Raw genomic sequence first — 25,931 nt, 5'->3', positions numbered from 1 at the left:
TAATGACCACCCAGAAACAGTGTTGCATCTTTTTGGGCATTGTATTCATGAAAGAATACTGTGGCAAGACATCAGTAGATTTATAATTGAACACATTTATGAAGATTTTACACTATTGTGGAGAGATGTACTGTTTGGATTCTTTACATACAATAGAAATAAGCTGAAACTTAAAAATGAAAAAAGAAATCTCTCTATATATATAAATAACTTAAAACCAACATCAATATGGATAAGTCAACATACAAATGGAATTAAAAACGAATGTAAATAATTTAGAAAGTATGTTACTAATGCACATGGCGGCTGAAACACATATCATAAAAGTAAATATGTTTTTGTTTGATTCTTTTTTGGGAAACGTTAACTTGCGCATATAACTTTCCTTGACATCACACTTATACATTGTAATTTTCAATTTACCTGATAGTAGAATGGCTAACATTCGATGTCTGCGGATGCGTTGTCTTCTAGCCAAGATACGAAATGCAATCATAATTAACTGTAGCGCACACAACTGTTTCACGATGACTGAAAACACAACGGCGCGATGAACGACTGACAAATTTCCGGGCAAGAGCGGTCAATTTAAAATAAATTAACTCTTCCCTCGCCCTGCAAGTGTCAACTCGTCAGACGTCATGATAAATCATCAGAAGTGCCCACTTCATTTGAGGGCTGAGGACTTTTAAGTGTATGGAATACAACCAATGAGAGATATTTCGGGATGTATACATTTGAAGCATCTGCTTGGCGTTTCCACAAACCATGTGCCCAGCAGTGGGAGGAGATGGGTTTCGGCCTACATTCTGCACATTTTGTCATCGATTAAACATTTGCTCTCAATACAGTTCTGTTCCTCAAACTAGAAGTGTTATGAACAGAGTGGACTAAATTGTGCAGACCATTTGCCAAAATTGTAAAAAATCGCGTTGTTTAGGATTACTAAAGCGAATTGAGTTATTGCACACGCTCACTTCAGAATAGGCGTTCACTATCGGAATATGCAGCTGATGCTAGCTCGTGCTTGGCTCTGCCGACCTTCTTGCTTGTGCTGCTCAATATGACTCATTTGTTCCCATTGACAGAAACTGTATCTATCTTGGTTTAGCTATTCAAATTTTTGGTTAAACGTTTCCCAACGTCACGTGCCTTGTGTGAAAGTTGAACTGCACATTAGACACTCCCTCACAACCCTTTTCTGATATTTATTTTTTCAAACATTCAGTTTGTTTTTCCATACTGGAGAATAGAATTGCACTATATAACGTTAAGAATAAAATTAAAACAAAATCGACAACAGATCTTGGAAAATGCCAGTGGAAAACAATACTAATTATTTGTAAAAAATAAATAAAAAAGGGATGGATTTCAGCAGACATTCTGCGCATTTTCTCATCGATGAAACATTTGATCTCAATAGTTTTGTTCCCAAAACTAGAGATCTATTATGAACAGAGTGGACAAAGTTTCGTTGACTTCACCATTTGCTAAAGTTGTAAACGATCGCGTTGTTTAGGAGTGCAAAGGATAATTTAGTTATTGCACACACTCACTTCAGAGTAGGCATTCCCTAACGGAATATGCAGATGATGCTAGAACAGGCCAATAGGATTTTACTACCTCCTTGCTTGTTCTGCCAACTATGACTCATTTGTTCCCGTTGATAACGACAGACTGTGGTCTATCTTGGTTTAGCGATTAAAATCTTTGGTTAAACGTTTCCCAACGTTACGTTGCTAGTGTGAAAGTTGAATGGCACATTACAAACACTCCCTCACAACCATTTTTCTGATATTTATTTATTCAAACATTCATAGTTTGTTTTTCCATACTAGAGAAAATAAATGCACTATATAACGTTCAAAATAAAATTAAAACAAAATCGACAACAACTTGGAAAATGCCAGTGGGAAACTATCAGTTATTAGTAAAAAAAAAAAAAAAACGCCAGCAATGCACATTAAATGATCATAAGCTCTTATGGTGACGATGTTCCAATAGTGAATATGCACTGAACGTTTAGTTAGCACATTCATGCAAGAATACAGTAATTATCAATACAAAACATAGATACCTCCATTTTCAACATTGAGAGTCAACAACTATGACAATCATGCTACATCATTGCAGGTATTCACTGTACTTCAATTGGGGAGTTTTATAAAGTAACACAAATGCTTTTGGCCACTAGAGCATGGAAGCATATGACCAGACACATACAACAGTATATACTCATTGGCAGACTGAAAACCTACCCCTTCCCATCTAATTCCCACCCTAAACTATTGTCCCTCTAACCATCCAGCAGCTTGAGGATGCTGTCCCTCTCCTTCAGTGCTTTCCATGCCTGATCTTTCTCCTTCTTTGTCGGCATTCGTTTTTTCTGCCTAGCAGCCATGATGCGACGGAAGCCCTCCATGACCTCATTATCCGACACCCGGACCCTCTGCCGCAACTCCTGCTTCCGCATCTCCTCCTTTGCCAGGCTGTGAGGAGGATGGGAAGTTTAGAGTAAAGGATGAATGCTGAGGCTTGTTATGAATAAAATCCTAATCCAGTAATAGTTTGTGATGTGTGTTCAGGTAAAAAATAAACTTTAAAAAGGTTAACATTCCCTTAATCTCCGCTCTACATATTGATGGTGGATGAAGTGGAACACAATGAGAACCAACTAGGCCTTCTATAAGTGCAACTCATTATCATCGACGTCAGAACATCCCTCCTTATAGGTCTTGAACTAAGTCATCATACAATCCTTTTTGACCTTAATAAACCTTTCTGATGTATATTTTACATTTCTCCTGTGCTCTCACCGGAGTAGCTCCTGCTTGCGGGATCTGTTGTGGGCGCTCAGGGCTTTGAGTTCAGCCTGTCTCTTGTGGAGTTCAGCCAGCACCTCATCCTCTGAGTCTCCGCCTGCTCCGGGCCGTTCCTCAGAATCCAGAAGCCCCTGAGACATCAGCTCCTCCTTGATCCGCGCTTCTAGGGAGCGTGTGTGAGGAACACTAGGAAAGAGGGAAAGTCAGAGGAGAGAAATAACTAGTTAACTGATGAGTGAGTTGCAGAACTTCTGCAGAGTTGCAGAAGCAGTAAGCAGTGATTGGAATACTTTGGTGTAATCTACAAAGCCTTTGTTCGGGGCTTGACATTCAGTTTCATTTGCCAGTGCCAACTGAAAGCTACTGGCCTGAATAATGTGCAAATCATTTAAACTGAATCTTTAATTTGCGGGCTGAGCAAGTGCCTAGAGCCTATAATGACAAATAATTACATTTTATATAATTACTACTTGGCAATATCATATTTATATTGATTGTTTGGAGATTGCACAAATGGTCAATTTTCTATCTCAAAAACGGTGTTATTGTTACCGATTTTGTTAGCGAGTTGTAGGGCCTTATAAAATCAGTTTTATATTTAGCTAAATATAGTTCACGGTTTTGTTTTTCCAGGTTTACGAGTTTCACTCTTAAAAATCACTTTTTTGATAGAGTACAAATCCATAACAACGCTTAAACCACATCAAGATATAGATATAGATATGCACACACACACACACACACACACACAGTGGGGCAAAAAAGTATTTAGTCAGCCACCAATTGTGCAAGTTCTCCCACTTAAAAATATGAGAGAGAGGCCTGTAATTTTCATCATAGGTACACTTCAACTATAACAGATGAATTTGAGAGAAAAAAAATCCAGAAAATCACATTGTAGGATTTTTAATGAATTTATTTGCAAATTATGGTGGAAAATAAGTATTTGGTCAATAACAAAAGTTTCTCAATACTTTGTTATATACCCTTTGTTGGCAATGACAGAGGTCAAACGTTTTCTGTAAGTCTTCACGAGGAATTCACACACTGTTGCTGGCATTTTGGCCCATTCCTCCATGCAGGTCTCCTCTAGAGCAGTGATGTTTTGGGGCTGTTGCTGGGCAACACGGACTTTCAACTCCCTCCAAAGAATGTCTATGGGGTAGAGATCTGGAGACTGGCTAGGCCACTCCAGGACCTTGAAATGCTTCTTACGAAGCCACTCCTTCGTTGCCCGGGCGGTGTGTTTGGGATCATTGTCATGCTGAAAGACCCAGCCACGTTTCATCTTTAATGCCCTTGCTGATGGAAGGAGGTTTTCACTCAAAATCTCACAATACATGGCCCCATTCATTCTTTCCTTTACATGGATCAGTCGTCCTGGTCCCTTTGCAGAAAAACCACCCCAAAGCATGATGTTTCCACCCCCATGCTTCACAGTAGGTATGGTGTTCTGTGGATGCAACTCAGCATTCTTTGTCCTCCAAACACGATGAGTTGAGTTTTTACCAAAAAGTTATATTTTGGTTTCATCTGACCATATGACATTCTCCCAATCTTCTTCTGGATCATCCAAATACTCTCTAGCAAATTTCAGACGGGCCTGGACATGTACTGGCTTAAGCAGGGGGACACGTCTGGCACTGCAGGATTTGAGTCCCTGGCGGCGTAGTGTGTTACTGATGGTAGGCTTTGTTACTTTGGTCCCAGCTCTCTGCAGGTAATTCACTAGGTCCCCACGTGTGGTTCTGGGATTTTTGCTCACCGTTCTTGTGATCATTTTGACCCCACGGGGTGAGATCTTGCGTGGAGCCCCAGATCGAGGGACATTATCAGTGGTCTTGTATGTCTTCCATTTCCTAATAATTGCTCCCACAGTTGATTTCTTCAAACCAAGCTGCTTACCTATTGCAGATTCAGTCTTCCCAGCCTGGTGCAGGTCTACAATTTTGTTTCTGGTGTCCTTTGACAGCTCTTTGGTCTTGGCCATAGTGGAGTTTGGAGTGTGGACAGGTGTCTTTTATACGGATGAATACAGGTAACGAGTGGTGGACAGAGGAGCCTCTTAAAGAAGAAGTTACAGGTCTGTGAGAGCCAGAAATCTAGCTTGTTTGTAGGTGACCAAATACTTATTTTCCACCATAATTTGCAAATAAATTCATTACAAATCCTACAATGTGATTTTCTGGAGAAAAAAAATCTAATTTTGTCTGTCATAGTTGAAGTGTACCTATGATGAAAATTACAGGCCTCTCTCATCTTTTTAAGTGGGAGAACTTGCACAATTGGTGGCTGACTAAATACTTTTTTGCCCCACTGTATGTATGTATATATATAGACGGAGGGTGTAGTTTACCTTTTTAAATCAATTGCTCACCTAGCTAGAGACCGTTGGTTTTGGCTAGCTGTGTTTTGTACTGTAGCCTACCAATCTGCAGTGTAGGCTACACATGATGTGATGGCAGGGTTTGCCAAACAAGTGCCCCCCCCAAATGGATACAAATCATCATGATATCACATAGACCTACTTTGCAGTCAACATTTAATTGGTCCGTTTTAAAAAAATATTTGAAAGCCTTTAGAAATGTTTATTCAAACAGCACACAATGACTGAATTGCATATCGCAAAGATTTAACCTGACTTCAGACCAAACTATTTGAATACCTGGTTTGCATACCCATTGATGCCTTAGAATTTACTTGTAGATATCATAAATTGAAACATCTTTCCTACCTACCCTACCGTTGTAGTTTCTGATTCAGAGGGGTTGGGATAAATGTGGAAGACACATTTCAGTTGAAGGCATTCAGGTATGCCTTCAGGTTTCCCCCTTCATTTTGTGAGCTGCTGCACCATGTGCGGCACCTGTTTGATAAATAACCTACATAACGAACTAACATTTTCAGGATTTCATCTGTTTTTTCATCAATTATGTAGCCTAGATTGAAAATAGCATTATTACAATATTATTTTCACTGGCCCAAGCAGGCCAATGATGTGGATGGTTGACTGGCCCAGGGGGGGTTCCAAAACCTCCCCAGGCCAGCGGGTATCCTTGTATGTCGAGCCCTGCTTTGTTCCTATTCAGCATATCTATAGAATGTATCCTACAAGGTTATGAAGGGGTGATGTTACTTTATGTAGGATAGGCCTTTACCTAAAAGCTTTGCCCTGGTTGCGAGGTGAGGTCCCAGCCCCATCGTTCCCACCATCCTTCCCCAATATGTCGGGGACTGGAGAATCCTCCATGGGGGATATGATATTCTCCTGCACGAAAAAACAACAGTATTAAAGAATTTAAATTCTACAGTTTAATTATAAACTATTCAAATCAACTAGTTATTTGCAGGGTTAAGTTTTCAAAAGTAATTTAGAATTGTATGCGTAGTCAACAATAAAGCATAAGATACAGTTGAAGTCAGAAATATACATACTTAGGTTGGAGTCATTAAAACTCATTTTTCAACCAATCCACAAATCTGTCGTTAACAAACTATAGTTTTGGCAAGTCAGTTCGGACATCTACTTTGTGCATGACAAGTCATTTTTACAACAATTGTTTAGACAGATTATTTCACTTATAATTCACTGTATCACAATTCTAGTGGGTCAAAAGTGTACATACACTAAGTTGACTGTGCCTTTAAAAAGCTTGGAAAATTCCAAAAAATGTCATGGCTTTAGAAGCTTCAGATAAGCTAATTGACGTCATTTGAGTCAATTGAAGGTGTACCTGTGGATGTATTTCAAGGCTTACCTTCAAATTCAATGCCTCTTTGCTTGACATCATGGGAAAATCAAAATAAATCAGCCAAGACATCAGAAAATAAATTGTAGACCTCCACAAATCTGGTTCATCCTTGTGAGCAATTTTCAAACGCCTGAGGGTACCACGTTCATCTGTACAAACAATAGTACGCAAGTATAAACACCATGGGACCATGCAGCCGTCATACCGCTCATGAAGGAGATGCGTTCTGTCTCCTAGAGATGAATGTGCCTTGGTGCGAAAAGTGCAAATCAATCCCAGAACAACAGCAAAGGACCTTGTGAAGAAGCTGGAAGAAACAGGCACACAAGTAGATATATATCCACAGTAAAACGAGTCCTATATCGACATAACCTGAAAGGCCACTCAGCAAGGAAGAAGCCACTGCTCCAAAACTGCCATTAAAAAGCCAAACTACAGTTTGCAACTGCACATGGGGACAAAGATCGTACTTTTTGGAGATTTGTCCCCTGGTCTGATGTAACAAAAATAGAACTGTTTGACCATAATGGTCATCGTTATGTTTGGAGGAAAAAGGGGGAGGCTTGCAAGCCAAAGAACAACATCCCAACCCTGAAGCACGGGGGTGGCAGCATCATGTTGTGGGGGTGCTTTGCTGTATAAGGGAGCAGCAAAATAGATGGTATTGTGAGGTAGGAAAATTATATGGATATATTGAAGCAACATCAAGACATCAGTCAGGAAGTTAAAGCTTGGTCGCAAATGGGTCTTCCAAATGAACAATGACCCCAAGCATAGTTCCAAAGTTGTGGCAAAATGGCTTAAGGACAAAAAAGTCAAGGTATTGGAGTGGCCATCACAAAGCCCTGACCTCAAACCTATAGAACATTTGTGGGCAGAACTGAAAAAGCGTGTACAAACCTGACTCAGTTCCACCAGTTCTGTCAGGAGGAATGGGCCAAAATTCACCCAATTTATTGTGGGAAGCTTGTGGAAGGCTACCCGAAACGTTTGATCCAAGTTAAACCATTTAAAGGCAATGCTACCAAATACTAATTGAGTGTATGTAAACTTCTGACCCACTGGGAATGTGATGAAAGAAATAAAAGCTGAAATAAATAATTCTCTACTATTATTCTGACATTTCACATTCTTAAAATAAAGTAGTGATCCTAACTGACCTAAGACAGGGAATGTTAACTAGGATTAAATGTCAGGAATTGTGAAAAACGGAGTTTAAATGTAGTTGGCTAAGGTGTATGTAAACTTCCGACTTCAACTGTATGTGACCTCAACAAGAGCCTGAAGGAGCCTCTGTGTGAGAGGACCGAAGGGACAGCCATCCTCTGGGGGGTCGTGCTGGGACTCTGACTTCTTTAGCAGGGCATCCACATCTGAGAGAATAAAAGCATCCTCATATCAGACAAATACACATGATAATTTCTGTGCTGAATGTAGACAGACACAATACCCATTTACGAAGGCTCATCCATTCAATACATACTGTATGTCATCATCCCAATCCCTGGGGTGCACTCACCTTTGGCGTCGAGCTCAGATAGTGGTCCCATGAGGCTTTTCTTCTTGTCGTTGGCTCGTGCTCCTTCCCTCTGTTCCTCCAGTAGATCCTCCTGAGCCCATCGCTGAGAGAAGTGTTTCCCCAATGCTGGAATCTTCACAATATAACCAATACAATACTATTAATCTATGTTTTCTCCTTGGGGAAATCTTTAACAGAGGATGTGAGTAACACACCATTCTAAAGCACAACTCTTATCTGAAGTGTCACAGAATACCTACTATCAGATATGCTGGTAGTGCTTGGGACCTGATAAGTCAGCTACTAATGTAATGAGCATAATATGGGGCGGCAGGGTAGCCTAGTGGTTAGAGCTAGTTGGACTAGTAACCGGAAGGTTGCAAGTTCAAACCCCTGAGCTGACAAGGTACAAATCTGTCGTTCTGCCCCTGAACAGGCAGTTAACCCACTGTTCCTAGGCCGTCATTGAAAATAAGAATTTGTTCTTAACTGACTTGCCTAGTTAAATAAAGGTAAAGAATATGACATAAAACACAAAAGATTTTGGACATTCAATATTGTACCTTGTAGTATTCAGCCTCATCATCCGGGGGCTTCAATAGTTCTTCCAGAACCCGGATTTCTTCATTTGTGATGTCAGCACAGTATGGCTCTACTGATGCCCAAAATCTGGAAAACATAATACACAGATGCATGTGGGACAATGAAAAACAAACACATATCCTATCCTATCCTATCTCAAACCAGGGTGTCCACTGACCCTGCCCAGTGTCAGTGAAAATGCCTTTGGTGATGAAATTTCACTTGTTATAAAATCCATTTTACCAAGACAAATATGATTATTGATGTTCTGAATCGTTCAGTGGGGTCTTTCTCTAACATATCATATATATCATATATATATATCATTATATCCAAAAAGTCAGACATTGTAACCTAATACATCCAATAATAAGCACCAAGCTCTGTTGACATACAGTTGAAGTTGGTAGTTTACACACACTTTAGCCAAATGCATTTAATCTCAGTTTTTCCACAATTCCTGACATTTAATCCTAGTAAAAACCACGTGTATCCCTCTCATGTCAGTTAGGATCACCACTTTATTTTAAGAATGTGAAATGTCAGAATAATAGTAGAGAATTATTTATTTCAGCTTTTCTTTCTTTCATCACATTCCCAGTGGGTCAGAAGTTTACATACACTCAATTAGTATTTGGTAGCATTGCCTTTAAATTGTTTAACTTGGGTCAAACGTTTCAGGTAGCCTTCCACAAGCTTCCCACAATAAGTTGGGTGAATTTTGGCACATTCCTCCTGACAGAGCTGGTGTAACGGTGTCAGGTTTGTAAGGCCTCTTTGCTCACACAAGCTTTTTCAGTTCTGCCTACAAATGTTCTATAAGGAATGAGGTCAGGGCTTTGTGATGGCCACTCCAATACCTTGACTTTGTTGTCCTTAAGCCATTTTGCCACAACTTTGGAAGTATGCTTGGGGTCATTGTTCATTTGGAAGACCCATTTGCGACCAAGCTTTAACTTCCTGACTGACGTCTTGAGATGTTGCTTCAATATATCCACATAATTTTCCTCCCTCATGATGCCATCTATTTTGTGAAGTGCACCAGTCCCTTATGCAGCAAAGCACCCCCACAACATGATGCTGCCACCCCCGTGCTTCAGGGTTGGGATGGTGTTCTTTGGCTTGCAAGCCTCCCCCTTTTTCCTCCAAACATAACAATGGTCATTATGGCCAAACAGTTCTATTTTTGTTTCATCAGACCAGAGGACATTTCTCCAAAAAGTACGATCTTTGTACCCATGTGCAGTTGCAAACCGTAGTCTGGCTTTTTTTAATGGCGGTTTTGGAGTAGTGGCTTCTTCCTTGCTGAGCGGCCGTTCAGGTTATGTCGATATAGGACTCGTTTTACTGTGGATATAGATACATCAGTTTTTCTGATGTCTTGGCTGATTTATTTTGATTTTCCCATGGTGTCAAGCAAAGAGGCATTGAATTTGAAGGTAAGCCTTGAAATACATCCACAGGTACACCTTCAATTGACTCAAATGATGTCAATTAGCTTATCTGAAGCTTCTAAAGCCATGACATCATTTTCTGGAATTTTCAAAGCTGTTTAAAGGCACAGTCAACTGAGTGTTTGTAAACTTTTGAACCACTGGAATTGTGATACAGTGAATTATAAGTGAAATAATCTGTCTGTAAACAATTGTTGTAAAAATTACTTGTGTCATGCACAAAGGAGATGTCCGAACCGACTTGCCAAAACTATAGTTTTAACAGGAAATTTGGGGGTGGTTGAAAAACGAGTTTTAATGACTCCAACCTAAGTGTATGTAAACTTCCGACTTCCAACTGTAGCGGTGCAGGTTTCTTGAATATTTAACATTTTGTGGTCGTCATCTTCAAAGTTGTTTCCGTAGATCACACGTAGATCCGTAAATATAAAAGGCTTTGAAATAAAAAGCTTGGTATGCGCTCAGTTAGGGCTGTGGCGGTCATAACATTTTCTCAGTTGGTGTCATGCAAATAGCTGCCAGTCTAATGGTAATTGACTGTTAATTAAAATAAACATGTTTAGCATCTCCTGGCTTCCACGCATAGCCTACAAGCCACTGATGCAGACCTTTGGAAAATTACATTTAAAAAAGTATAAATCAATTTAATATAGCGTACACAATCACAATAAATCCATGATTTATTTTAGACAGGTTTAAACAAACGTCATTTGAAAAGAATGTAGCCTATTTTAGAAGAGCAGAATAGCATATTCTGAGTTGGCCTTATGTCAGGCCCTGATCTGGCCATGCCATATGGCTGTGGGCTACACTAGTTCACAAGATTTTCTTAGAATTCAGGGGCATTTTTTTATAGTATGAAGAATACAATTGAACATTGATGAATATAATAGATAGGGAGTGGCAACATGCGGCTATTCTGTGAGCGGTTAACAAAGAAACAGGTCCTCCAAAACTCAGCAAAATAAGAATCGTCCTCTCACTGTCAACTGCGTTCATTTTCAGCAGGGGGGGGGGGTCAAAATCAAAAGTAACAGTCAGTATCTGGTGTGGCCACCAGCTGCATTAAGTACTGCAGTGCATCATGTCCTCATGGACTGCACCAGATTGGCCAGTTCTTGCTGTGATATGTTACCCCATTCTTCTACCAAGGCACCTGCAAGTTCCCGGACATTTCTGGGAGGGAATGTCCCTAGCCCTCACCCTCCGATCCAACAGGTCCCAGAAGTGCTCAATGGGATTGAGATCCGGGCTCTTCACTGGCCATGGCAGAACACTGACATTCCTGTCTTGCAGGAAATCAGCCATACTGCTCATTCTGTGCGTGGTGGCATTGTCATGCTGGAGGGTCATGTCAGGATGAGCCTGCAGGAAGGGTACCACATGAGGGAGGATGTCTTCCCTGTAATGCAGAGCGTTGAGATTGCCTACAATGTTGTCCGATGATGCTGTGACACACTGCCCCAGACCATGACGGACCCTCCAACTCCAAATCGATCCCTCTCCAGAGTACAGGCTCATTCCTTCGACGATAAACGCGAATCCGACTATCAGCCCTGGCGAGACAAAACCGCGACTTGTGAGTCAAGAGCACTTTTTGCCAGTCTTTTCTGGTCCAGAGAAGGTGGGTTTGTGCCCATAGGCGACATTGTTTCCAGTGATGTCTGGTGAAGACGTGCCTTACAACAGGCCTACAAGCCCTCAGTCCAGCCTCTCTCAGCCTATTGCAGACAGTCTGAACACGTTTATAAAAATAAAAAAAATTGTTTACCTTTATTTAACTAGACAAGTCAGTTAAGAACAAATTCTTGTTCAGTGGCAGAACAACATATTTTTACCTTGTCAGCTCGGGGATTTGATCTTGCAACCTTTCGGTCACTAGTCCAATGCTCTAACCACTAAGCTACCTGCCGCCCCGAGTCTGAGCACTGATGGAGGGATTATGCATTCCTGGTGTAACTCACACGCAGTTGTTGTTGCCATCCTGTACCTATCCCGCAGGTGTGATGTTCGAATGTACTGATCCTGTGCAGGTGTTGTTACACGTGGTCTGCCACTGTGAGGACGATCAGCTGTCCTTCCTGTCTCCCTGTCTTAGGCGTCTCACAGTACGGACATTGCAATTTATTGCCCTGGCCACATCTGCAGTCCTCATGCCTCCTTGCAGCATGCCTAAGGCACGTTCACGCAGAAGAGCAGGGACCCTGGGCATCTTTCTTTTGGTGTTTTTCCAGAGTCAGCAAAAATACCTCTTTAGTGTCCTAAGTTTTCATAACTGTGACCTTAATTACCTACCGTCTGTAAGCTGTTAGTGTCTTAACGACCGTTCCACAGGTGCATGTTCATTAATTGTTTATGGTTCATTGAACAAGCATGGAAAACCGTGTTAAACCCTTTACAATGAAGATCAGTTATTTGGATTTTTACAAATTATCTTTGAAAGACAGGGTCCTGAAAAAGTGACATTTTTTCTTCTGAGTTTACATGCTTAATTTAGAGTTATTTAGGCAACCTTAGTTGTGAAAAAAACAGGCTGTTTTGATTTTTAATACATTCTAGGGCTGCATGATGCGACTAATGATTGGAAAAAAGTAGCATGAAGGCATGAGCTCTGCTCTGTTTCTTGTGCAGGCTGCACACACTTAATCAGTTTCTAATTGACAATTTGACAAGCACTTGTTAATATTCTCACCCATCAGACTATTCTTAATTTAATCTGGTCTTTACATATAGCCTACTAATATATGTGTGGAATATTGTTATTTATTTAGAATGGCCCACAAAAAAAGACATGTAATCTGTAGCCAGCACTCGAATAGCGAATGGAAGTCCCATGCATTACGTTTTTAATATGCAAGCATAGGCGGCGCGTCCACAAGGCTAGGGGAAGCTTTCCCTTAAGTAAAATGTTGTGAATTGTTTGAAAATCGCCATTGCTTACAGTCGGAAGGAAAGGCAGGGTGCACAATTTGGGCAGATTATTGTTGAGTTGCGACTGTCTGTGAAAAGTAGAGGCCAAGCCAGGCATGTCACAATATTTAAAAATACAATCGCGGGAAAACATAGTTTGGAAAGAAAATGTTTATTGCTGTAAAGAGAAGACAATGAAAATACGAATCTCTTTTAGTTAACAAAATTCTCAACTGAATTGCAAACAGTATAGCCTATCATATTGGCACCAGCAGAGAGCATCAGCAATATCCCCTGTGAGTGCGCACTGTGCATATTCACTATTTAGTCAGTGCTACATAAAACAATTCTCCAGTCATATAAAGTGTAGTAGAATTGCATGAAATGTGTTTATAAAAAGGCCACATCTAATATAAAATATAGCCTAGGCCTACTCTACACACTCAGCTGCATTGAACAGGTTTTTTTTGTTTTTTTAAACAGTGATTGAGTTAAATTAGAAGCCTAAATTATAACTATCCAATCTACTCATCACATTATGAACAGTAAGCTATTTTAAGTCCGCAAATGCTATGATGCAAGGAAATACGTTTTATTCTAAAAGGTGCATTTTTAATGGTGAAAATTTGCTGCCCCAAACTTGACTCACGCACCACATATGTATGCCAGGTAAGCTACACTGGATATAAAGCAGATTAATGTGCTTCATTTTAAGAATTGAGCAAGAAATATAGCAGCACGAGAAAGATAGGATCCTCTTAAATAGTGGCTAGTCAAAACTCTTTTCACATGCGACTGGACTTATAAGAACACATTTCACTAGGTTCTGTAGGCTATGTGCTCTCCAACCGTGTTCCAGGGGCCTTAGACCTACAGGTTACATTTTTAGTTATTTGGTCACTTTAGTTGTGATCAAAACATATAGGCCTATGGCATGATGTGTGCGACTATGATTTGAATAAGTCGCAAAAAAAAGGCATGTGCTGTTTCTTGCCTTATGATGCAGTGTGTGCAGCCTTCACAAGTGATACTTCTGTCACCGTGCACAAGTGATACTACTGTCACCGTGCACAAGTGATACTACTGTCACCAATCAGACTACACTCAATTTAATATTTTCTTTACATATACTTAATAATATATGCATGAAATTAGTTTTGATTTAGAATGGACAATTATCATGCACCCGTCAGAACAGGGGCAGAGAAAAAAGTTGCACATAAATAATGAATGGAGGATGATTTTCCCTCTGTTCATTTTCATGCCAGTCAGGTAGGCTACTCCTGATGTAAAGTGAAGCAATGTGCTTAAAATGAGGAAAGTTGAGAAATATAGTAGGCCTAGCCTATTGAAAGCTGATGGTATCCTCTTCTTTTCAATAGAGTCCATCAAAACTGTTTTCTCACACAATTGCATAGCCTATAGAAATGTTGTGAACATGAGCTCTCATGACGTGTTTGATTTTCGATGACATTTGCATTGATGTCAGAGTGATTAGTGGGACAATAGAGAGGTGAGTACCTGGTCATTAGCAAGTTTGGTAGGCTACGAATGACCATCAGCGGTATCAGAGAGCAGTTTTGGAGAAGTACCGGTGTGACCTTGGTCTGGCGGTAATGCGCAGTGGTGGAAAAAATGACCCAATTGTCTTGAGTAAAAGTAAAGATGCCTTCATTGAAAACGACTCCAGTAAAAGTGAAAGCCACCCAGTAAAACACTACTTGAGTAAAAGTCTAAAGGTATTAAGTAAATATACTTAAGTATCAAATGTAAAAGTACAAGTATAAATCATTCAAAATTCCTTATATTTAGCAAACCAGACGGCACAATTTCTTGTTTTTATATTTATGGATAGCTAGGAGCACACTCATTTACAAATGAAGCATTTGTGTTTAGTGAGTCCACCAGATAAGAGGCAGTAGTATGAACAGGGATGTTCTCTTGAGTGTGTGAATTGGACCATTTTCCTGTCCTGCTAAGCATTCAAAATGTAACAAATATTTTTGGGTGTCAGGGAGTAAAATGGAGTAGAAAGTATAGAATTTTCTTTAAGAATGTAGTGAAGTAACAGTTGTGAAAAATATAAATAGTTTAGTACAGATACCCCAAAAAAACTACTTAAGTAGTACTTTCAAGTATTTTTACACCACTGATAATACATCACTGTAACAGCCTTGCACTCGGTCCTCTGTTGATTTCACTTGTTTTTGTGAGAAATTTGGGGGAAAAATCAGTCATTTCGAATTAGTATGAAAAGCTTATATTAAATATGAAAATACTACATGTCATGTCTCAAAATCGATATCCATTTTAAGAAAGATGACAAGTTCAACAGGAAAGTGAGCCTGTCAGGTAGCCAGTGGCCTTTATTCTTGCACAGAATCCAGCATATTTTACACGATGCAACATTCCTGATTTCTGACCACTTTTTTTCCAGGCTCTATTGATTTAGTCACCCTAATTCTAGCCATCCTACAAGGGTAAACACTTAAATAACATTTGAACAGATTATGACAGAGACATGAGGTTTGGACCATTTGTTTTCTTAGAAGATTATCTACACAATTAACATATTATGTTACTCATTGGTCAAAAGATGCAGACACCCTACACTGTTTGAGTGAGTTGTGATTGTTACTGACCTGTTGGGGGCATCGTTCTTAGGATTACGGGGAATGTCCTGTGGATCCTCACTTAACTCGTACTCCTGGACTTTGGGCTGTAGATTTTTGGATTTGGGTCGCCCAGGACCAGGCCCGTGACTACCCTTTCCATCGAGTTTCTGCTTCTTAGGTTTGTGACGTGATGAAGCTGAAAGGTCTGCATCCTTTCCCAGCTTCAGAAAGCGCTTGTCCCCTTTCTTATCCTGCCAGTCTGTGAGGATCTGAGAAAATAGGGACCAGTCACCAACAAAACTTCATTTTCAGAGGATGACGCAGTAAGATTTGTAACATCAGGCAAGTATCAGACCACTTGCAGTTTCAGAACCACTATGGCACAAAAATATCTTTCCTGTCCAACATTACAGATGGAGGTGTAGCAACAGCAGTTCGAGGAAGGAGGCAGAATAAGATATTAGATTCATTTTTTAGACGCACATTTTCTCCTCCCGACTGCATGTGCTGCCATCGAAATAGAATGAATAGAACAAGCTTTCCCATTCAAGTCAATGATAGGATAATGGATGGACTGGCGGCTATCGCGAGTGTACCCATAGGAGAAAAGCAAAAAGCAACAGCATGAAGTGTACCCATCAATATGTGCGGTGATTTGTTGATTCAACTCAATTCCATTGCGTGAGGTACATCAGTTAATATTTCATTTGAATGAACACTGTACATTAACATGGAAGTTATTACATCACAATACCAGGCAGCAATTGCGAGTGTACCCATGAGTTTACAAGTCAAATTGCCAGGGTTAGAGGTTGACAACCCATTTTATTAATTGTTTGCTACAACACCTTGCTTGTTTCTGCAAGAGGCAACAAAGCTCCATCATGTTGTTAAGAGTCCATGTTATTGGCAGCGATTACAGCTATGAGTCTTTCTGGGTAAGTCTCTAAGAGCTTTGCATACCTGGATTTGACAATATTTGCACATTTTTTTATTGTTAAAGTTCTGTCTAATTTGTTGTTGATCATTGCAAGACAGCAATTTTCAAGTCTTCAAATCAAAGTTTGTCACGTGCGCCGAATACAACAGGTGTAAACCTTACTTACAGGCTCTAACCAATGGTGCCAAAAAAAAGGTGTGTGTGCGCGCGCGTGTGTAGGTAAGTAAAGAAATAAAACAACAGTAGAAAGACATTTGAAAAAAAGAGTAGCAATGTTATATACAGACACCTGTTAGGCTTATAGAGGTAGTATGTACATGTAGGTATCGTTGAAGTGACTGTGCATATATGATGAACAGTGAGTAGCAGAAGCGTAAAGAGAGTGACTATATAAAGTGACTATGCATATAAGATGAACAGAGTAGCAGCAGCGTAAAAGAGGGGTTGGGGGGGCACACAATGCAAAGAGTCTGGGTAACCATTGGTTACCTGTTCAGGAGTCTTATGGCTTGGGGGTAAAAACTGTTGAGAAGCCTTTTTGTCCTTGACTTGGCACTCCGGTACCGCTTGCCATGCGGTAGTAGAGAGAACAGTCTATGACTGGAGCGGCTGGGGTCTTTAACAATTTTTAGGGCCTTCCTCTGACACCGCCTGGTGTAGAGGTTCTGGATGGCAGGCATCTTTGTCCCAGTGATGTACTGGGCCGTACGCACTACCCTCTGTAGTGCCTTGCGGTCGGAGGCCGAGCAATTGCCGTACCAGGCAGTGATGCAACCATACTCGATGTTGCAGCTGTAGAACCTTTTGAGGATCTCAGGACGCATGCCAAATCTTTTTAGTTTCCTGAGGGGGAATAGGCTTTGTCGTGCCCTCTTCACGACTGTCTTGGTGTGTTTGGACCAATCTAGTTTGTTGTTGATGTGGACACCAAGGAATTTGAAGCTCTCAACCTGCGATGAGAATGGGGACGTGCTCGGTGCTCCTTTTCCTGTAGTCCACAATCATCTCCTTATTCTTGGTTATATTGAGGGACAGGTTGTTATTCTGGCACCACCCGGTCTATAGGCTGTCTCATCGTTGTCGGTGTTGTGCATGGGCACAGGGACTATGGTGGTCTGCTTGAAGCATGTTGGTATTGCCATTGATTTAAGCCAATTTAAGTCAAGACGGTAAATAGGCCACTCAGGAACAATGTACAAAACATTAGGAGTACCTTCCTAATATCAATTTGCACCCCCTTTTTCCCTCAAAATGGCCTCAATTCGTTGGGGCATGGACTCAACAAGGTGTCGAAAGCGTTTCACAGGGATGCTGGCCTATGTTGACTCCAATGCTTCCCACAGTTGTCAAGTTAGCTGGATGTCATTCGGGTGGTGAACCATTCTTGTAACACACGGAAAACTTTTGAGCGTGAAAAACCCAGCAGCGGTGCAAATCCTGACACACTCAAAACGGTGCACCTACTACCATACCCCGTTCAAAGGCACTTAAATCTTTTGTCTTGGCAATTCACAATCCATGTCTCAAATTGTCTCACGGCTTAAAAATAATTCTTTAAAATCTGTCTTCTGCCCTTAATCTACCCTGATTGAAATGGATTTAACAGATGACATCAATAAGGGATCATAGCTTTCACTTGGATTCACCTGGTCAGTCTAAGTCATGGAAAGAGCAGGTGTTCCTAATGTTTTGGACACTAAGTGTATTTGGCCTTGTGTTTCAGGTTATTGACCAGCTGAAAGGTGAATTTGCCTCCCAGTGTCTGTTAGAAAGCAGACTGAACCAGGTTTTCCTCTACGATTTTGCCTGTGCTTACTTACACTATATATACAAAAAAGTATGTGGACACCACTTCAAATTAGTGGACTTGGCTGGTTCAGCAACACCTGTTGCTGACAAGTGTATAAAATAAGGCACACAGCAATGCAATCTCCATAGACAAAAAAATAAAATCGGCAGTAGAACGGCCTTACTGAAGAGCTAAATTACTTTCAACGTGGCACTGTCATAGGATGCCACCTTTCCAACAAGGCTGTTCATCAAATTTCTGCCCTGCTGGAGCTGCCCCGGTCAACTGTAAGTGCTGTTATTATGAAGTGGAAACGTCTAGGAGCAACGACTTAGCCACAAACTGTTACACTACACAATCTCACAGAACGGGACCGCCAAGGGCTGTAGCACGTAAAAATCGTCTGTCCTTGGATGTAACACTCACTAACGAGTTCCAAACTGCCTCTGGAAACGTCAGCACAATAACAGTTTGTCAAGAGCTTCATGAAATGGGTTTCAATTGCAGAGCACCTATACACAAGCCTAAGTACACCTTGCGCAATACCGAGCGTCAGTTGGAGTGGTGTAAAGCTCGTATCCATTGGACTCTGGAGAAGTGGAAACGTGTTCTCTGGAGTGATGAATCACGCTTCACCATCTGGCAGTCCGGCGGACGAATCTGGGTTTGGCGGATGCCAGGAGAACACCACCTGCCCGAATTCATAGTGTCACCTGTAAAGTTTGGTGGATGAGGAATAATGGTCTGAGGCTGTTTTTCATGGTTCGGGCTCGGCCCCTTAATTCCAGTGAAGAGATATCTTAATGCTACAGCAACATTCTGTGCTTCCAACTTTGTGGAAACAGTTTGGGGAAGGCCCTTTCCTGTTTCAGCATGACAATGCTCCCGTGCACAAAGTGAGGTCCATACAAAAATGGGTTGTCGAGATCAGTGTGGAATAACTTGACTGGCCTGCACAGAACCCTGACCTCAACCCCATCGAACACATTTGGGATCAATTGGAATGCTGACTGCGAGCCAGGCCTAATCGCCCAACATCAGTGCCCGACCTCGCTAATGCTCGTGGCTGAATGGAAGCAAGTCCCCGCAGCAATGTTCCAACTTCTAGTGGAAAGCCTTCCCAGAAGAATGGAGGCTGTTATAGCAACAAAGGGCGGACCAACTCCATATTAATGCCCATAATTTTGGAATGAAATGTTCAACGATCAGCTGTCCACATACTTTTGGTCATGTAGTGTAGCACTATTCCATGTGCGTAATGTTTAACACACTCATTCTGCAGTCGGTGGAAGGCAAACTGAGAATCGTGATGGATATGGAGAATTTTCCCAATACGATTATGAATAATTGTAATTTTTATTACAGTAATTGTCAGCTGCCATTTCTCTTTCACTCCCAACAGTGTGAAGCACTGTGCGTTCTAAACAACTATTGGCTAGTTCTTGTCTGTAAGGAAATGGGCGGGGTATCGGTTGAGCATGCTGCAACGATTGGATTAGAACAAGCCACTCTCCCTCTGCTCTCATTTCCCCAGACAGAAACACACACACAGATTGGTTAGTGTGAACCGTGCCTCGATCCCAACAACTTTCACCTCACCTTAGAGGATGCATTATTTTTTAAATTTCACATTTATTTAACCAGGTAGGCTAGTTGAGAACAAGTTCTCATTTACAACTGTGACCTGGCCAAGATAAAGCAAAGCAGCGCGACACAAACAAAAACACAGAGTTGTTGTCGCCGTAGTGGCGAAGTAATTACAATTTAGCATTTAAACACTGGAATGGTAGATGTACAGAAGATGAATGTGCAAGTAGAGATACTATGGTGCAAAGGAGCAAAAAAATAACAATATGTGGATGGGCTATTCACAGATGGGCTATGTACAGGTGCAATGATCTGTGAGCTGCTCTGACAGCTGATGCTTAAAGTTAGTGATGGAGATATGAGTCTTCAGCTTCAGTGATTTTTGCAATTAGTTCCAGTCATTGGCAGCAGAGAACTGGAAGGAAAGGCGGTCAAAGGAGGAATTGGCTTTGGGGTTAACCAGTGAAATATACCTGCTGGAGCACATGCTATGGGTGGGTGCTGCTATGGTGACCAGTGAGCTGAGATAAGGCGGGGCTTTACCTAGCAGACTTATAGATGACCTGGAGCCAGTGGTTTGGTGAAGAATATGAAGCCAGGGCCAGCCAACGAGAGCATACAGGTCGCAGTTGTGGGTAGTATATGACCTCGCCTGGAGGTTAGTTAACACAGTGTCCAAAGAAGGGCCAGAAGTATATAGAATGGTGTCTACTGCGTAGATGTTGATCAGAGGATCACCAGCAGCAAGAGCGACATCATTGATGTATACAGAGAAAAGAGCCGGCCCGAGATTTGAACCCTGTGGCACCCCCATAGAGACTGCCAGAGGTCCCGGACAACAGGCCCTAAAATTTGACACACTGAACTCTATCTGAGAAGTAGTTTGTGAACCAGGCGAGGCCGTCATTGGAGAAACCAAGGCTGTTGAGTCTGCCGATAAGAATGTGGTGATTGACAAAGTCGAAAGCCTTCGCCAGGTCAATGAATATGGCTGCACAGTATTGTCTTTTATCAATGGCGGTTATGATATCGTTTAGGACCTTGAGCGTGGCTGAGGTGCACCCATGACCAGCTCAGAAACCAGATTGCAAAGCAGAGAAGGTACAGTGGGATTCGAAATAGTCGGTGATCTGTTTGTTACCTTGGCTTTCGAAGACCTTAGAAAGGCAGGGTAGGATAGATATAGGGCTGTAACAGTTTGGGTCTAAAGTGTCAACCCCTTTGAAAAGGGGGATGACCGCAGCAGCTATTCAATCTTTGAGGATCTCAGACGATTTGAAAGAGAGGTTGAACAGGATAGTAATAGGGGTTGCAAACAATGGTGGCATATAATTTTAGAAAGAGAGGGTCCAGATTGTCTAGCCCGGCTGATTTGTAGGGGTCCAGATTTGGCAACTCTTTCAGAACATCAGCTATCTGAATTTTGGTGAAGGAGAAATGGGGAAGGCTTGGGCAAGTTGCTGTGGGGGGGTGCAGGGATGTTTACCGGGGTAGGGGTAGCCAGGTAGAAAGCATGGCCAGCCGTAGAAAAATGCTTATTGAAATTCTCAATTATCGTGGATTTATCGGTGGTGACAGTGCTTCCTAGCCTCAGTGCAGTGGGCTGCTGAGGTGCTCTTATTCTCTATGGACTACAGTGTCCCAGAATTTGTTGTGTTTGTGCTACAGGATGCAAATTTCTGTTTGAAAAAGCTAGCCTTTGCTTTCCTAACTGCCTGTGTATATTGGTTTCTAACTTCCCTGAAACATTGCATATCGCGGGGGCTAATCGATGCTAATGCAGTACGCCACAGGATGTTTTTGTGCTGGTCAAGGGCAGTCAGGTCTGGAGTGAACTAAGGGCTATATCTGTTCCTGGTTCTACATTTTTTGAATGGGGCATGCTTATTTAAGATGGTGAGGAAAGCACTTTTAAAGAATAACCAGGCATCCTCTACTGACGGAATGAGATCAATATCCTTCCAGGATACCCGGGCCAGGTCGATTAGAAAGGCCTGCACGCTGAAGTGTTTTAGGGAGCGTTTGACAGTGATGAGGGGTGGTCGTTTGACCGCAGACCCATTATGGACGCAGGCAATTAGGTCCTGGTTGAAGACAGCAGAGGTGTATTAGAGGGCATGTTGGTCAGGATGATATCTATGAGGGTGCCCGTATTTACGGATTTGGGGTTGTACCTGATATGTTCATTGATCATTTGTGTGAGATTGAGGGCATCTAGCTTAGATTGTAGGACGGCAAGGGTGTTTAGTATGTCCCAGTTTAGGTCACCTAACAGTACAAGCTCTGAAGATAGATGGGGGGCAATCAATTCACATATGGTGTCCAGGGCACAGCCCGGGGCAGAAGGTGCTCTATAACAAGCGGCAATGGTGAGAGACTTGTTTCTGGAAAGGTGGATTTTTAGAAGTTGAAGCTCAAATTGTTTTGGCACAGACATGGATAGTATGACAGAACTCTGCAGTTTTCCACCATAATTTGCAAATAAATTCATTAAAAATCCTACAATGTGATTTTCTGGGAAAAAAAAATCTAATTTTGTCTGTCATAGTTGAAGTGTACCTATGATGAAAATTACAGGCCTCTCATCTTTTTAAGTGGGAGAACTTGCACAATTGGTGGCTGACTAAATACTTTTTTGCCCCACTGTAAGTAAATCATGTGCATTTTCATCTGTCAGGGTCATTTACCTTTTAACAATGTGCGTGAATGAGTGAAAGTACATAACGATGCGCTCTGAGTGATAGCGCACTTGATGTACAGGCTTTACCAACATTTAAAGCGCACTTCCGGGTTTTCAGATTACGAGTATCGAGTGTGATAAAACAACAGATACGATTACACCCCTAACTGAGTAGGCAGGCCTATGCCATCTTAATTTTCCCAGTTTATCAAGAGATTTACCATTCAAATAAAAAGTATTACCATTATGTTGTTATGTAGTTAGATTGTTTTTACCAAAGTCAAAATTGTTTGATTTTAAAATTGATGCATTATCATACGCCCCTGGGAAATTGTAATCAAAATTGTCAAATGTAATGATATTGAATATGGGCCATCACCCGGGTGGCGCAGTGGTTAAGGGCGCTGTACTGCAGCGCCAGCTGTGCCATCAGAGACTCTGGGTTCGCGCCCAGGCTCTGTAGTTACCGGCCGCGACCGGGAGGTCCGTGGGGCGATGCACAATTGGCCTAGCGTCGTCCGGGTTAGGGAGGGCTTGGTCGGTGGGGATGTCCTTGTCTCATCGCGCACCAGCGACTCCTGTGGCGGGCCGGGCGCAGTGCGCGCCAACTAAGCTTGCCAGGTGCACGGTGTTTCCTCCGACACATTGGTGTGGCTGGCTTCCGGGTTGGATGCGCGCTGTGTTAAGAAGCAGTGCGGCTTGGTTGGGTTGTGTATCGGAGGACGCATGACTTTCAACCTTCGTCTCTCCCGAGCCCGTACGGGAGTTGTAGCGATGAGACAAGATAGTAGCTACTACAACAATTGGATACCACGAAAAAGGGGTAAAATAAAAAATAAAAAAAGAATATGGGCCATCAGCCTCCTTGACCGGTTGTTCTCTAATATTGACCCACACAAGTGGCTCAGGTAGTGCAGCTCATCCAGGATGGCATATCAATGCGAGCTGTGGCAAGAAGGTTTGCTGTGTCTGTCAGCGTAGTGTCCAGAGCATGGAGGCACTACCAGGAGACAGGCCAGTACATCTGGAGACGTGGAGGAGGCCGTAGGAGGGCAACAACCCAGCAGCAGGACTGCTACCTCCGCCTTTGTGCAAGGAGGAGCAGGAGGAGCACTGCCAGCGCCCTGCAAAATGACCTCCAGCAGGCCACAAATGTGCATGTGTCTGCTGAAACGGTCAGAAACAGACTCCATGAGGGTGGTATGAGGGCCCGACGTCCACATGTGGGGGACGTTTGGCATTTGCCAGAGAACACCAAGATTGGCAAATTCGCCACTGGCGCCCTGTGCTCTTCACAGATGAAAGCAGGTTCACACTGAGCACATGTGACAGAGTCTGGAGATGCCATGGAGAACGTTCTGCTGCCTGCAACATCCTCCAGCATGACCGGTTTGGCAGTGGGTCAGTCATGGTGTGGGGTGGCATTTCTTTGGGGGGGCCGCACAGCCCTCCATGTGCTCACCAGAGGTAGCCTGACTGCCATTAGGTACCGAGATGAGATCCTCAGACCCCTTGTGAGACCCTATGCTGGTGCGGTTGGCCCTGGGTTCCTCCTAATGCAAGACAATGCTAGACCTCATGTGGCTGGAGTGTGTCAGCAGTTCCTGCAAGAGTGAGGCATTGATGCTATGGACTGGCCCACCCGTTCCCTACAACTGAATCCAATTGAGCACATCTGGGTCATGTCTCGCTCCATCCACGTTGCACCACAGACTGTCCAGGAGTTGGCGGATGCTTTAGTCCAGGTCTGGGAGGAGATCCCTCAGGAGACCATCCGCCACCTCATCACGAGCATGCCCAGGCATTGTAGGGAGGTCATACGGGCATGTGGAGGCCACACACACTACTGAGCTTCATTTTGACTTGTTTTAAGGACATTACATCAAAGTTGGATCAGCCTGTAGTGTGGTTTTCCACTTTAATTTTGAGTGTGACTCTAAATCCAGACCTCCATAGGTTGATCAATTTGATTTCCATTGATCATTTTTGTGTGATTTTGTTGTCAGCACATTCAACTATGTAAAGAAAAAAGTATTTAATAAGAATATTTCATTCATTCAGATCTAGGATGTGTTATTTTAGTGTTACCTTTATTTTTTTGAGTAGTGTATAAATCATGGGGGGAAAAAACACAGTACCCTCCTGTGTCCAATAAAAAAAATAAAAACACAACCCTCCCCCTTCACCCCAGTAAATTTAGAACTGTTCCTTATGACCACTGGTTACATAACCATGGGTTATACAGTAATTGTGCCAGCCAGCTAGAGGTGACTGAATCATTGGGCAGTCCAATGACACAAAACCTACTTAATTACTCAGTGACATTAAATATGTGCCCATTGACTCCTGTCTTACCTGTCTCTGTTCCTCCAGAGCTCTGAGACGACGGCTGGCAGAGGACAGGAGAGTCTCCAGCTCCAGCTGCAGTGTGTCCAGCTCTTCAATACCGATGCCATCGTCCTCTGAGCGCCCGAGGACTGCAGTGTAGCGGGGGCACACCTTCACATGCTCTACTGGCTTAAAGTCATAGTACTTTAGAGGCGGGCAGTCCTTCAACTCACTCATCTTGATGGTTTAGAGTGGGCTATGTCTGTGTGGAGAGGCAGAGATAAAGTGCACCTTTGATCATACAAAAATGTACACTCATACATACGCTCCATCTGTCCAAAAAAAAGAAACGCTCCTCACATTAATCACTGAACTTCATTAGCCTTATTACTACTAACTTCAAGACCGGGGAACAACGTTGGTGATTGCCATTGAAGATATCGTGAACATTAGCGCGTTAGCTAGCTTAGCTAACCAGCTAACGTTAGCTAGCTTTAGCACAGTACCAGTAGTATCTGCGCTCAACGACCGGTGTTGCTTCCGAAACAAAAGTGACCATTCATAATATCAATCAGGACCCCAAATACAGTTTATAAATTGACAAAATACTGGTTTGATTGCAAATACACCATGTAAATGGACCAAATGTTGAATATTTACGCACCAATATTTACCTCTGTACTGGCATCCATTATTGATTGAACCATCTGTGGAAGAGGGGGGGATAAGAATATTCAGTAAGAGGGTATTGTACGTTAACGTACTAGCTATTATTGAGGCAGAAAAAAAATGAACAGTAATTCTCTGAGTGTTGAATGATTCTCAATTGTTAATACTTTTTTTGGAGCAATTCCCATGTGACGAATACAGAACGTCAGTGACCCTCTAAATTGTAGAATGGCATCCCCGACAAATACCAAATTGTATTTGGGGATGTGGATTTATGGTAACGG

At 42.2% G+C, this 25,931-nt stretch overlaps 1 protein-coding gene across 3 annotated transcripts; it reads right to left on the bottom strand.

The window, feature by feature from the left end:
- Positions 1–1,784: 1,784 nt before the first annotated feature.
- Positions 1,785–25,894, bottom strand: LOC112219424 (transcriptional adapter 3). Of its 3 annotated transcripts, none has more exons than XM_024380656.2 (10): positions 25,815–25,894; positions 25,653–25,685; positions 25,006–25,240; positions 15,682–15,923; positions 8,657–8,762; positions 8,094–8,226; positions 7,844–7,947; positions 5,981–6,090; positions 2,817–3,008; positions 1,785–2,489 (listed from the first exon to the last, which is right to left on the bottom strand). In XM_024380656.2, the coding sequence occupies exons 3-10, from the start codon at positions 25,213–25,215 to the stop codon at positions 2,297–2,299; spliced, it is 1,290 nt and encodes a 429-aa protein (XP_024236424.1). In that variant the 5' UTR covers positions 25,216–25,240; positions 25,653–25,685; positions 25,815–25,894; the 3' UTR covers positions 1,785–2,296. The 3 variants fall into 3 exon arrangements, with proteins under 3 accessions (XP_024236424.1, XP_024236438.1, XP_024236432.1); XM_024380670.2 differs by having other exon boundaries at positions 25,643–25,685; positions 25,815–25,878; XM_024380664.2 differs by lacking the exon at positions 25,815–25,894 and having other exon boundaries at positions 25,653–25,806.
- Positions 25,895–25,931: the final 37 nt, after the last annotated feature.

This window comes from Oncorhynchus tshawytscha, linkage group LG02 (genome assembly GCF_018296145.1).
Source record: "Oncorhynchus tshawytscha isolate Ot180627B linkage group LG02, Otsh_v2.0, whole genome shotgun sequence".
NCBI lineage: Eukaryota > Metazoa > Chordata > Actinopteri > Salmoniformes > Salmonidae > Oncorhynchus > Oncorhynchus tshawytscha.
Note: the sequence above shows the minus strand (reverse complement) of the source record. Positions and strands in the feature narration are given on the sequence as shown.

What these genes read in the sequence shown, in the direction of transcription:
- LOC112219424 (XM_024380656.2), bottom strand. Translation starts at nt 25,215, where the DNA reads ATGAGTGAGTTGAAGGACTGCCCGCCTCTAAAGTACTATGACTTTAAG. An exon ending in CTCTGGAGGAACAGAGACAG is followed by an intron (nt 15,924 to 25,005) that starts GTAAGACAGGAG and finishes CTATTTTCTCAG; the next exon opens with ATCCTCACAGACTGGCAGGA. An exon ending in ATGAGGCTGAATACTACAAG is followed by an intron (nt 8,227 to 8,656) that starts GTACAATATTGA and finishes TATATTGTGAAG; the next exon opens with ATTCCAGCATTGGGGAAACA.